The sequence below is a fragment of the Haliotis rufescens genome, unplaced genomic scaffold (genome assembly GCF_023055435.1).
Source record: "Haliotis rufescens isolate VD_foot unplaced genomic scaffold, xgHalRufe1.0.p SCAF_19, whole genome shotgun sequence".
NCBI classification, from domain to species: domain Eukaryota; kingdom Metazoa; phylum Mollusca; class Gastropoda; order Lepetellida; family Haliotidae; genus Haliotis; species Haliotis rufescens.
In genome coordinates, this window is record NW_025963879.1 from 2,184,579 (window position 1) to 2,197,780 (window position 13,202).

The window sequence follows — 13,202 nt, forward strand, 5'->3', positions numbered from 1 at the left end:
GGAGGATCTGATGATGTATCGGATGTTACACAGTGTATCTCAGTGCCATGGTTCTGTCACGGTGTAGTAGCATGATGTGTCCTGGCAGTCCTAGGTGTCACAGAGAAGTGTAACAAAGTGCCATGGTTCTGTCACGGTGTAGTAGCATGATGTGTCCTGGCAGTCCTAGGTGTCACAGAGAAGTGTAACAAAGTGCCATGGTTCTGTCATGGTGTAGTAGCATGATGTGTCCTGGCAGTCCTAGGTGTCACAGAGAAGTGTAACAAAGTGCCATGGTTCTGTCACGGTGTAGTAGCATGATGTGTCCTGGCAGTCCTAGGTGTCACAGAGAAGTGTAACAAAGTGCCATGGTTCTGTCACGGTGTAGTAGCATGATGTGTCCTGGCAGTCCTAGGTGTCACAGAGAAGTGTAACAAAGTGCCATGGTTCTGTCATGGTGTAGTAGCATGATGTGTCCTGGCAGTCCTAGGTGTCACAGAGAAGTGTAACAAAGTGCCATGGTTCTGTCACGGTGTAGTAGCATGATGTGTCCTGGCAGTCCTAGGTGTCACAGAGAAGTGTAACAAAGTGCCATGGTTCTGTCACGGTGTAGTAGCATGATGTGTCCTGGCAGTCCTAGTTGTCACAGAGAAGTGTAACAAAGTGCCATGGTTCTGTCACGGTGTAGTAGCATGATGTGTCCTGGCAGTCCTAGGTGTCACAGAGAAGTGTAACAAAGTGCCATGGTTCTGTCACGGTGTAGTAGCATGATGTGTCCTGGCAGTCCTAGGTGTCACAGAGAAGTGTAACAAAGTGCCATGGTTCTGTCATGGTGTAGTAGCATGATGTGTCCTGGCAGTCCTAGGTGTCACAGAGAAGTGTAACAAAGTGCCATGGTTCTGTCACGGTGTAGTAGCATGATGTGTCCTGGCAGTCCTAGGTGTCACAGAGAAGTGTAACAAAGTGTCATTATTGTCTCCATCTAGGACTTGTAATGTCCAGCTTTAGTAGAACAAACACCAGCATTTGATGTTCATTTTTGTTCCAGTAACAAGACATATGGAGCATTTTTCCTGGAGAACGTTGGGTGTTCCTCTGCGTGTGATGACTTCTCCCAGACCTACCGTGTTGCCTTCAGTGCTCCACTGCAAGCCCTGGGGCCCGACATGCAGCAGGTGTCCTTCTTCGACCTGCAGGATGACGTGAGTACGCTGGACACCGCACTACATGTGTGGGTGTTTCACATTGGTAGGGCAGTCACAGTTGTCAGATCATACAGTACACATACTTCCATGGATGTACTATATAGCATGAAATGACTGCTGTTTAATACTGTTGCAGCTATGGTTTGAAGGCCAATAAATTGTCAGTGGATGGAGATTAGAGTTACTTCCCTTAGACTGGCGTGTGGATGGGGAGCCAAGTGGAGAAAGTAATGTGATGTGATGTGAAATGGGTTTAATGTGGCATTCAACTTTTCAAGTTTATTTCACTCATACATGCACGACATACATGCACTTGTGTATGTGGCTGCTTGCACTAGTCAGGACTTTCGCCTAATTATAGTTATAAACCACTGAGATACCATGCCACAGTTTAACATGGATGCCCAACTCATACACAGGCAGATTCTGAGCCTTAGTGCTGAGGGCCACACAGGCTAATAGCAAGTACCACTTTAATGTCTTTTGGGGGATGAAACCACCAAGCATCCACTCTCCGGGCAGATGCCCTATCCAGGTCAGACAGATTGAATCTAAGGGTAGATACTTATCAGTAAAAGATGAATGAAGGTCAAGCAGGTAGCATCTTCCCCAGGCAAGGGAGTTAACTGACTACATATGTCACGTTTCCACCCTTGCCGAACTAGGCTGGAATTATGGAGTTATGTATTGGCTGGACTAACAAGTCTATGCATATTCCAATCAAAATCGTGTAACGAAATCGACATCCGGTTCGTAAACTGCCTTGCAGGTTTCGGTTGATTGCAGGATTTGCTGGGCATGTGTACTGACAACTTAGCGTCAGCATATATTTTCCAAATCTTTTCATGTTTTTAATCTAGGTGGTCACGTAATTTGAGACTCTTTGCGAAGTAAGACCCGTTTTGTTACAATGTAGATTATCGATCAGATTGTCTTCACTGTATGACGCCATTTTGTTTGAAGCAAATGCAATTGATATGAGAGGTGGAATCCGATTGGACAATAGGAGGGACATAGAAGGGACATAACTAGTAATAGCCTCTGATGGCTCTACAATTGAGCCCAGAAATTCAAGCCTAGTTCGGTATGGGTAGAAGCTGGACTTTTACAGTGAGTTAAATCCCTTGCCTCAGGAAGATGAGGTAGTAGCTACAAATTGCCACTGTACAGTTTATCATGGTTAAATACTAGGATTGCGTATGACAGGAGTATGATTTATATCTGTCACATGGATATTTTGTCCTGGTTTCCAGGGAGTGTTGGACATCTTGATTAACACCATCAGTTCCAAGGATGCACACATCACGGCTCTCAGACAGACTTTCTCTGAAGATGCTTGTTTCCTGAAGGTGATGGGTGAGTAGGACATATGTTTCTGAGTTGTAATACCAGGTGGGTCGTCTCAAGATCAAATGAGAGTGATATTCACCATCACTGAGGTCATACACTTTAGTTATTCACTGTCCAATGGATTTAGCAGGTGAGCAGATTACCATCCTCCATTTAGTTCACAGTTGTGGTCATCCGTAAATGTGTAATGCTATTTAGGTAACAACAGTAAATAAAACACTGGAACAGAATAAGGAAAACATCGATCGGAATAAATAATGGTAGTGAAAAACATATGGTCCGGGCTTAATCCTTTTGTTAGCCATAATTCTTTGGCCAGTAACTGTTAGATTGGCATTCCAGAAGTTGGTAAATAAGTAAGAAAAATATACAATTTAATAGCTTGATAACAGTGTAAGAATCTACTTTGAAATGTCGCTATATGCAATAAAAGTTGTTATCCATAAAGTTAAACGTTTTTCATTCTTACTCTTTGGCCAGTGTTTTGAACCAAACCTGGTTCTAAACAAAAGATAGCTTTGTGCAATCCTCCACCTCAGTGATCAGTGCTGCAATTACTCTTCAGTATTGATGAGAGCAGTCTGCTGAGTCTGTTAGGAATAATGGAGGCATCTAGCAGCTTGAGAGTGAAGCCACCTATATGCCTGTGTTATGTTTCAGTCTGTTAGGAATGATGGAGGCATCTAGCAACTGGAGAGTGAAGCCACCTATATGCCTGTGTTATGTTTCAGTCTGTTAGGAATGATGGAGGCATCTAGCAGCTTGAGAGTGAAGCCACCTATATGCCTGTGTTATGTTTCAGTCTGTTAGGAATGATGGAGGCATCTAGCAACTGGAGAGTGAAGCCACCTATATGCCTGTGTTATGTTTCAGTCTGTTAGGAATGATGGAGGCATCTAGCAACTGGAGAGTGAAGCCACCTATATGCCTGTGTTATGTTTCAGTCTGTTAGGAATGATGGAGGCATCTAGCAACTGGAGAGTGAAGCCACCTATATGCCTGTGTTATGTTTCAGTCTGTTAGGAATGATGGATGCATCTAGCAGCTTGAGAGTGAAGCCACCTATATGCCTGTGTTATGTTTCAGTTGTCAGTGGACTTTGCAATGAGGAGTGTCCCGGTGGCCACAAGGTAGGTTAGATAATCACCAGTGTCCATTCAATGAAGTCATGTAATGAAAAGTCATAATTCAAATCCTGTCGTTTTGTAAGCATGAAAAAATATAGTGCTTATATAATATGAAATAATTAAAGGAAGTTACATACTGTAGTAATAATCATGCTAAGTCTTCCTGTGTTCTTAGACATGAGGTAAGGTAATCAAACACAACAATGTCGTCATTCAGGTTTGAGATGGACTTGAGCACAGAAACACATCATGTCTTTTGTTTGAAAACCTGATTATGCGCTTTCAGTATGTGTCAGTATGGTTGTTGAAGAAATGTTTATATCATGAACTTTGGGCAAGAGAATTAAAATATTGGGCAACTGAAAAGTCAGTTTACTTTGGTTCAGCTAATGTTTGAAATGTTTTGTAACCCCGGCCATGATCCTGGTATTGTCCATTAGCTAGTCACTGTAGCAGAATTCACACTGAGTCGCCACCAAGGGAGGTCATGGTAGGAGATAGATGAAAGTTGGTTGCAAGCTTGTAGCTATATAAACCTGCTCAGTTTTTCTATTAAAATTGGTAATTTAGTTTTTGACTACTGTTATAAAAGTGATCGTGTTTATGACAGAAATCTAGTGTTGTAGGTGCACAGATGGAGTTACTGCTAGCCGTATGTGTCCAGTGTTACACTGGGAGTAAACCTGTGTTTATTGTGTGCAGCCCTATGGCGTGAATCAAGTGGGGCCAGTCGTCCGATTCACCACCACGAGAGCAGATGGGGACACACAGATTGGAGTGGGTGAGGCATCAGTTCATGTCTTGTTCTGTGTTTGTGCCGAGCAACCAGTCACACTCATTCATTAAGGGGGCATGTTCAGGGTTAGCAGTTATACATTTCATAAAAATCATGCAAGTACACTCAAAATTATGTAAAATTATATAGTCCTTAGTGTTCTTCTTACCAGAAATTGTATTTCTTATAAAATGGAACTTAATATGTCTTCCTTGTTGTCACTGACCGAGGACAAGGGGTTGACAGTGTGTGACCTCTGATGATTTTGTGTCACTGGCCCAGACAGCATGGATTGTTTTTGCTCATGCTATCAACTACTGCTTTTCCTGGCACAGACGCAATTATCTACACGACACCATGAATTATTGGTGTTTTTTGTTTGTTGTTTAATGACGCACTCAGCAATATTCCAGCTATATATCAGTGGTCTCTAAATAATCAAGTCTGGACCAGATAATTCAGTGTTTGACATCATGAACATCGATCTACGCAATTGGGATAGGATAACATGCATCAACCAAGCGAGTCTGACCACCTGATCCCGCTATTCAACTCTTATGACCAGCATGGGTTGCTGAAGACCAATCCAACCCGGGTCTTCTATGGGTCAGATTATCACTGGATTATTGCTGGCTATAAAACAACAGTCACTCACTGTTGCCACACAATGCAGAAGCTATGATATTGATTATATTGTTATGACAAAGTCAGAGAGATCAACATCAAATAGCAGTAAGACATCTCTGGCCTTGTAGACTAAGTAATGAGGCTTATAGGTTACACTCAACCAAATGTTTTCCCATACACTTCTATAGTAACGTTATATTTGTTTTTAAAATAACTGAGCATTCAACAGCTATTTCATGTACATGTGTGTGCAAAGTCTGGCCTTAAAGCAGCAATAAAAACAAACAAATTGACTATCTTAGCCGGTTCCTTTTGATGAGTACAGGAAGCTGAACACATACCACCCAGCTTGGTACAAAATGTCACTTGCTTGAAAATATCTGTTGTCACATGCAGCATAAGTCATCATGTTAAAAAATACAGCACTAAATAAAGAAAAACATGGTCAGTTTTAATTACTGGATAGATGTATATCTAAAAGACATACAAATCATACACAAAATCATCCAGTCACAGCTGCTAGATGATTCAGTCTGCACGGAAGGCTCTCTTCAAAAATTGCTGGTTGAATGACTGATCCTGATTTGGTGTAGTTGAACCTAGAGCTTGTGTCCTTGTCATGAGTTATCTCCCCTTATCTTCCACAGCCTCCCAGCTTACCCAGACTGCCTACTTTTCCCTCCAACTTCCGTTCATACATTTTGGTCTTGGACAGATGCCGAACTTTGTTGATAAGTTGGAAGTGGGTATACAACATCCCAAGAACAAGGTACAAATACTTACTGTCTACAAAAGGTCTTAGTGTGAATTGTGTCCCTGTGACCAATGGTTAGACACCAGAAATTGTTTTGAACTTTATTTATGTAACCTTTATCTTAAATTAATCGTCATCTTTAGTGGGGTAAATCTTTAGATAAGCTGAATTAGCGGAAAGGTTAGTTATTTTGATGGTGACGTATATAGTGTACATTGCTAAACTTGTTCTATTTTCTAATTCATGAAATGCAGTGAGCACCAGTAATTGTCAGTACAGTTGAGCTGCATAGTGTGTTTACAATGATGCGAAGCTGTATCTCCCATGCAATGACACATCTGATGTATGACCACGTGTTTCCAGCCTCCGCGTCACAAGGAGTGGACTCAGCTCATTCCCAACTCACAGCTGGTTATAATCCCTCATCCACCAGATGACCCGTCATCGTAAGTAACTCGCAGACACAAGGATTAGTCTCTGTACTGTCTCCATTGTATTATGATGCATACCCTGGACCTATTTGTCATAAAAGCTTCGTTTCAGAAGTATCGTCATCATCTCAATCTCTCTTATCACCCGTGAAGATTAGGGGTAAAATGGGTCTTCAGCAACCCATTCTTGTCATAAGAGGCGATCATGCTTGCCATAAGAGACAACAAACGCAATCAGGTGGTCATGCTCGCTGACTTGGTTGATGCATGTTATCATATCCCAATTGCCTTGATAAGTGCTCATGATGTCAGTTGCTGTATTATTTACTCAGACTTGATTATTTAGAGACAGGCATCATATAGCTGGAATATGGTTGAGTGCGGCGTAAAACAACAAACAAACTAACTTAGCATGTGGAGCACAGAATTTCTTTCTTTCTGAGATATTAAAAATGACATGAACATTTTAAGATTTAATATTTGATAGACTGGTACATAATAAAAGTGTACTAATTTCCTTAATTTTGATTAAAAGACTTCATAATACAGTGAGAACTATTTATTTTTGTTTGCTGTAATACATAATGTTTGGTAATTAACAGCTGACCCTTGTGTTTCTGCAGGTGGGTGAACATCCTGTTCATGACCCCAAGTCGTCTGGTGCTGCTGACGGGGGCAGCCCTGTTGGGAACCTGTGGCTTTATAGCAGGAATTGTGGGTATTTTACACTGGAGAGAAAGGGTAAGTCTTGCTGAGTAAATAGTTTGTCAAATGATGATATTATATTTACAGAGAGCATGGGGAAATTCCTGAGCCATTCTTGGTATTGGACATGTGCTCTCTTTTTTATTTATTTGTCATTCATTTGTGTGTATGCTATACCCAAGTCTTGAAGTGAACAAACGACATGATTGATAGGTTGGCATATTAAGTGTCTGAAAAAAGGATATGTGTGTGTGTGCACCCCCTGCATCCCTCCTCTGAAAGGTAAGTACGAACGTTAAGTTCAAGCCATTTGTACCTTACGTACATTTGAGGGTGCATACTACTGATGCTTATGAAACATGTCAGTCAGCAAATGCAGTTATGTATAGATTACGCCCTGGACAAAGCAACTATGAACCATGGCCTTGTGATAAGAGATTACTTTCATTCAACCTCTCAGAAGTCAGCAGTATTCCAGCCATGTTAAATAACTGAATCTGGTCCTGGCAAAATAGTGATCAATAACATAAACCAATGCCATCCACACTTGGCCAGGGCTCACACTGCTGCCACGTGGCCCTCACTGTACATAGCACATGCAGCCGGCTTGGTGTACTGGGGACATATCTGCCCTGCAATCCCAATCTCTTTAAAGTCCGATCTTTGTCTGCTAAACAAAGATCTGAGGACACCCCATTTCGGGTCATGTCAGAACAACCTTTCGCAAACTTTGACCGACCAATGAAATGACAATTAAGAAGAGGCCAATAGCCAATCAGAAATTAACTAGGTTTAAACTGGCGATTACATTTCAAAAGAAATCTTTTGACAAAGTTCTCAATTTGCAAATTTGAAAAGTGAACAAAAGTAAATTCTTGAATGTCTTATAGATGGTTGAGATTGTATGGCTGTACTTCCCATGGGCTATGGTAAGTGTCTTCCGTTTTATATGTTTATCTAACTGAAGCAGCATGGAATCAGTGATACAGCCCGGAACTGTCGTTTGGAATACCCCGTGTTAACCTTTCCAATGTCACATGATTCGAAAATCACATTCCGGCTGTCACTTTCCCAATCTGGTAAGTAAGGCTCTTATTGGTTGGAGGAAAGGTTGGTCTGACATGACCCGTAATGTGATGTCCTCAGATCTTTGTTTAGCGTGCTGTTTTGTCTCAAATTACACAGACAGGCTTGTTGAATCATTGAACTGTTTCTGACAGCAGTGCAAGATTCCGTCACTCACTGTGTTTCTTGGGGCACAGGTGGCCCAGTCGTCTAAGGCGCCACGATTCGCTGTGCAGAGTTGCATCCCTTGGGAACGCCAGAAACCTATGATTGTGGGTTCGAATCCTGGTTCGCCCCGATTATGTTTCTAGGTTTGTCAGCACCATACCCCTGCTCGTGGGTTTAACCGAAGTGGTAAACGTCCGAGACCTGCATCACTTCGGGATTTCCTCCAACATTAAGCTGACACGCTGCGATATAACTGCAATACTGTTAAAAGTGGTGTTAAGCCCAACTCACTCACTCATTCACTGTTGTGTTTTCAGGCTGAAGATAAGAAAGAGAAACTTCAGGAAGCTCACAAGTTTCACTTTGATGCCATGTGAAGTGGTTGTTAGACTTCCGACCACACTCAGCTGACGTGACACTTACTCAATCTACTGGACATCTTTGGGGCATGATTTGACCAAGTTCAAGAATTAACTGTAATAGAATATGACCAGTATATGTCTGGTAGTAATAAGAAATATTTCTTTGCCCTGAAATCCACACCTTGATAGAGGATTGGTAGACTTCTCCTTACAGAACTCTCCGCTAACTTAGTTGCCCCACTTTAGCAACACCTTTTTAGTTGCCCCACTTTAGCAACACCTTTAAAACACCTATTGTCATCACTAGTCAGCCATAGCTATGGATATACATGTAGTTAATTATGGGGAGTGTAAGGTGTATCTAAAATTCTGATCAAAACATATGGTCTTGGACAGTGTTCCTCAAATTCTGTTTTAAGAAGAACTGAAGTTTCCTTCCAATCCACACACCAATCCCAGTAACTTACCTAGGTTCTCACAGGCTTGAAGCAGGCCTGTGAAGTCAATAAAATGCCTCGACAGGCCTCACATGTGGTGACAGTGGTAATCGCTGCTGTTTTCTAATGTAATGCCATCATGTCGCAAAAGTTGAGTGTGTGACTTGAATATTTTACAGTGTAATTGGATGTGTAATCTGACAATGAAGTACGATTGTCCTCAATCGTGTTTGGAAAATCATAATTGGAAGAACTCTTTGATCTTACTTTTTGCCTTGAAAAGTGTGATCTTTGCCTACAAATATGTTAGCTGAATAGTCATACCAGAGATGGCTTTGTGGATTGTGGATCTGGTACATTATTTAACTTTTGAAGAAAACACTGCACATGTAACACCTTGCCATTTTATAATTAGATCCTTGTGTTAAAGGGTGCAAGGGACAGGGGAACTTAGGTACACACTGGGTGTAGCTCGGTTTCATTAAAGTGAGATGTTTTACTCTGATACTATATCCCTCTGTGTAAAGACGTTTGTTGCCAGGTCAACTGCTTAATCAGCCAATAAGTGGTACGAGTGAGCGAAGTATTCAGACAAGCGTGTCTTATTTCTGTATCTCGAAAATGAGTATCATCGGTGAGTTCAAAATGCATAAACATAAAAGCAGCATTATGTGGTGGATATTTTGTGTTTCTGTCTATGCTGAGCGTCGTGCCTTTACACCCAGAAGTGTGTACTATTGAGGGTATATTTGTGTTCTGTGGCATTTCTCTTTTGGTAAAATTAAACTTTCCGAATTGAGGTGAAGAAATGAAACCAATTCTTTATCGAAAGCTGACACGTGATTGGCTGAAGAACCCAAGTATCATTAATTTACATTGGACAGTCAACGTTTCCTCAGAGTTCACCTAAAGTGACCTATGGACATGTTGTGAGGTCTTCATGCAGAGAGGTATCACATAGGAGTATAACATGCTATTTTGATGAGATTGGGTACAGCTTTCATAGTTGCCATATATTGTCAGGATTTATTCATAACAAAATCACAAAATTCCAAAACTTCTTTTATTTTTTTAAATTTATGCATACATTCACAGTTTATTATTTCTGTATTATTATTTGATTTCGAGACATGGGGAAGTTGGGTCCATTCTGAGGAAATAAAGTTGTCAAGGAAACAATATGGTGTGATGCGCTTGGTTTTCTGGGCGTTGTCACCGAGTGCTTGGTATTTTTCTGTGATATTCCAGGTAGTACCTTGGTTGCCTGCAGGTTTAGTTAGAATCAGGTAGACTTGTCTACATTCATGTAGATAGGGTTTATTGTAAACTTTGTTAGTATTGTTGCTGATATCTATGTACTTTGTAAAGCAAAAATGTTTTTGACCATGTTCTAAGATTTTATTCTAAGTCTTGATACAAACTGACAGTGCAATATGCTTCACCTATTTCACAATTAACTTTGCCTGTTTTTCTTTTTAACATCTAGTAAGAGATTTTGTTTGTCACTCATTTGTAATTGGTACTTTGTATACTTCTCTAATTTGGCAGTTCCCCGTGTGGTCTTCCTTGATGCTGACACTTATGTGTAAAGCCAGCCCCTCACTAAACCCATGTGTTGGCAGCACTGCGTGTCATTAGCAAAACAAAACAAAACACACTCGTTTTAAGAAAAGCAACCTAGATTAATGCAGCGCAGCATCAGCAGTATATTTTTTTAATTGCAAAAAAAGCAATTTTTGCTGCTTGCGGCCCTGACGCTTTGGGAAGTCCCCTTTTTTATGATGTCATTTCCAGGTGATAATGAAACACATGGTTTGACAAAGAAGTCTTTCTTGAAGAAAAAACAATGCTAAAATCACAAATAAATGAAGAATTATTGATTCTTGAAGAAAGGAAACATCTGTGTCTGTATCCCATTACAAAAAATGTCGAAATTGCAAATAATTCTTAGACAGCCATCAGCAAAGTTTGTCAGTTTAAATAATTTAAATCAAATCCCTTTGCACATTTAAGATCTGAAAGATTATGTCTATTCAAGGGATATCTTATTTTTTATATTTCTTAAACAAATTTCATCTTTATTTGGTAAATGACAATGTTTACTGCATTGAAGATCTGTCCAAATATGGGTTAAATAATTACACACCGACGCGATGCACTGCACGGTGCTGTCGCAGTGTTGGGTTTAGTGTGGGAAGGCCTTAAGGTTGAGAGATGTGATATGTGTTAACTTGATCTGTATTAGTCTTGCCTTTCTGCATAATGGTAGCCTCTGAGAACTGGAAGCATGGCTGTGTACGTCTGGCTGTGCTTTACACGACAATTTGCTTCAAGAGGAGTGTGTTGGGTTTAATGCTGACTTGGGCAGTACTTCAGTGATATCACCAATTGTTGTTTTCCACTTATGATAGGCGTTTAACAAGAAACAAGAATGACTGTTGGCGTGAATTTGTGCTTTGAAGCGCCATGACCAGGTGCTGCTGCGATGACTTAGGTGCTCTATTCTGAACTGGGAATGGCAGCACCTGTGGCCACCCATGCTCTTTCTATTCCAGATAGACCTGTATGAGAATATACACATACACATACACATACACATACACATACACCCAGACCAGATTAATGACACTACAATAATCCATGGTCTATGGTGCTGCAAGTATCTGTGCAGAGTTATGTCCCTTTTGTCTGTCTGGATCCTGTGACCTGAATATTAAATATTCAGATTTGCCCAAATTATGCTCCTTCATTTGTCAGCACCATACTTATGCTTGTGGGTTTCACCAAAGTGGTAAAATCTAAGACCTGGATGCCATGGCTGTGAAATAACTGGAGTACTGTTTAACTCACTCTCTCACTGTTGAACAACATTTCCCTAGTCTGGAGTAGGGTCTGCACCAACCAGGTTTGTTTGTGTATATGATTTATTATTTATTACCTTTAACATCACCTTTTATTTGTATATCCTGGACAGTTCATGTTCCGAATGTGTCATCTTGTGCTTCCATGATATCATTTCTCATCGTGTGGTAATCAGCATGATCTTGTGTGTATGGTTTAAGGTTTTTAATATTTTCAGAATTTCTGTTTTGTTAAGCTCTCAACATTCCAAGACAACTTTGTCTGGGCAGCATGATGCCAATCTGGCCCTTTTCTGTTTCCTTTTACCTCGTTTGCAATTTTGCATACTTGAAGTTACATGCTGTACATTTGGAAACCATTAATATTGATCAAGTGAAGTAACTCTTCTTACCTGATAGCAATGTGTCGTTGTGTTGCAACTGTTATATACACAGTCCCATGTATAAATGATTTCTTGGAAAGAGATGCATTATGGGAAACATGCGCTCGTTTCCTTTGGATCATATGCACAATACAGAAAGTATGATAGTATGTTTTGGCAGAGCATCTTTCGTGACTAGTGATATAGAGTGTGTGAAAGAGTGAAGGTATTATTTCATTGCATGCGTGGTAGTTTACAGGTTTGTTAGAAGTGTTTAGCTGAGGCCCCTGTATGCTGTTATTTACCTATACAGACAACAAGCAGTTAATGGAGAATCAGTCTGCTCAACTGTAAATAGATGACAATGTGAAACTATTTGTGTTGGCCAATTCACGACCTAACATGAGAATACAATGATGACAGTGTTTGCAGGAAGTTGGTTTGTGGTTGCTAAGAACTACTGTCAACCACATCTGTTACTGGTAACTATTCCTATGAAAATAATCATAGGATACATCATGTACATCTCAAAATCTAATTTGAACTGTTTTGCTTTATGACTGGTTTTGTCAGGTGGTGTCCGTGGTCTGTGTAAGAGATTGGGTGACAATCTTTAGAGAACAAAGGTCCAGTTTGTTAGATCTTACGACCTGGTGCTACCCTACAAACTGATCATCTCCATGCCCTGTTTACAAACTTGTATACGTATTTATTTTCAAATGCCTGTACATACTGTGTCTATATATTTATGTCTGTTGACAATAAAAGTTTGTTTTCCAAATAGTTTTTGTCGTCTTCTCCAACATTCCAATGTTTTTTGGTGATATATTTTTATATGGCTCAACGTTGTCTCACATATTAAAAAATATTGTTTGATAATTCAATCTTAGAAGTGATTGTGTGCGTGTGCGTGCCTGCTTGCCTGTGTGTAGTTTAGTGCTGCGCCCCCACCCCAACATGTCCAAACCGTTCCGTCTATATGTCAATGGACCGT

General features: G+C 40.5%; 1 protein-coding gene across 1 annotated transcript in view; it reads left to right on the top strand.

Moving 5' to 3' along the window:
* Positions 1-12,989, top strand: part of LOC124113047 (T-cell immunomodulatory protein-like) — a 30,573-nt gene extending 17,584 nt beyond the window's left edge. Inside the window, exons 10-17 of the mRNA XM_048398792.1 lie at positions 1,028-1,181; positions 2,438-2,540; positions 3,621-3,664; positions 4,364-4,442; positions 5,711-5,832; positions 6,181-6,263; positions 6,872-6,989; positions 8,504-12,989. Of these exons, the coding sequence (XP_048254749.1) occupies positions 1,028-1,181; positions 2,438-2,540; positions 3,621-3,664; positions 4,364-4,442; positions 5,711-5,832; positions 6,181-6,263; positions 6,872-6,989; positions 8,504-8,563 (763 nt within the window). The 3' untranslated portion in view covers positions 8,564-12,989. The remainder of the gene's footprint in view (positions 1-1,027; positions 1,182-2,437; positions 2,541-3,620; positions 3,665-4,363; positions 4,443-5,710; positions 5,833-6,180; positions 6,264-6,871; positions 6,990-8,503) is intronic.
* Positions 12,990-13,202: the final 213 nt, after the last annotated feature.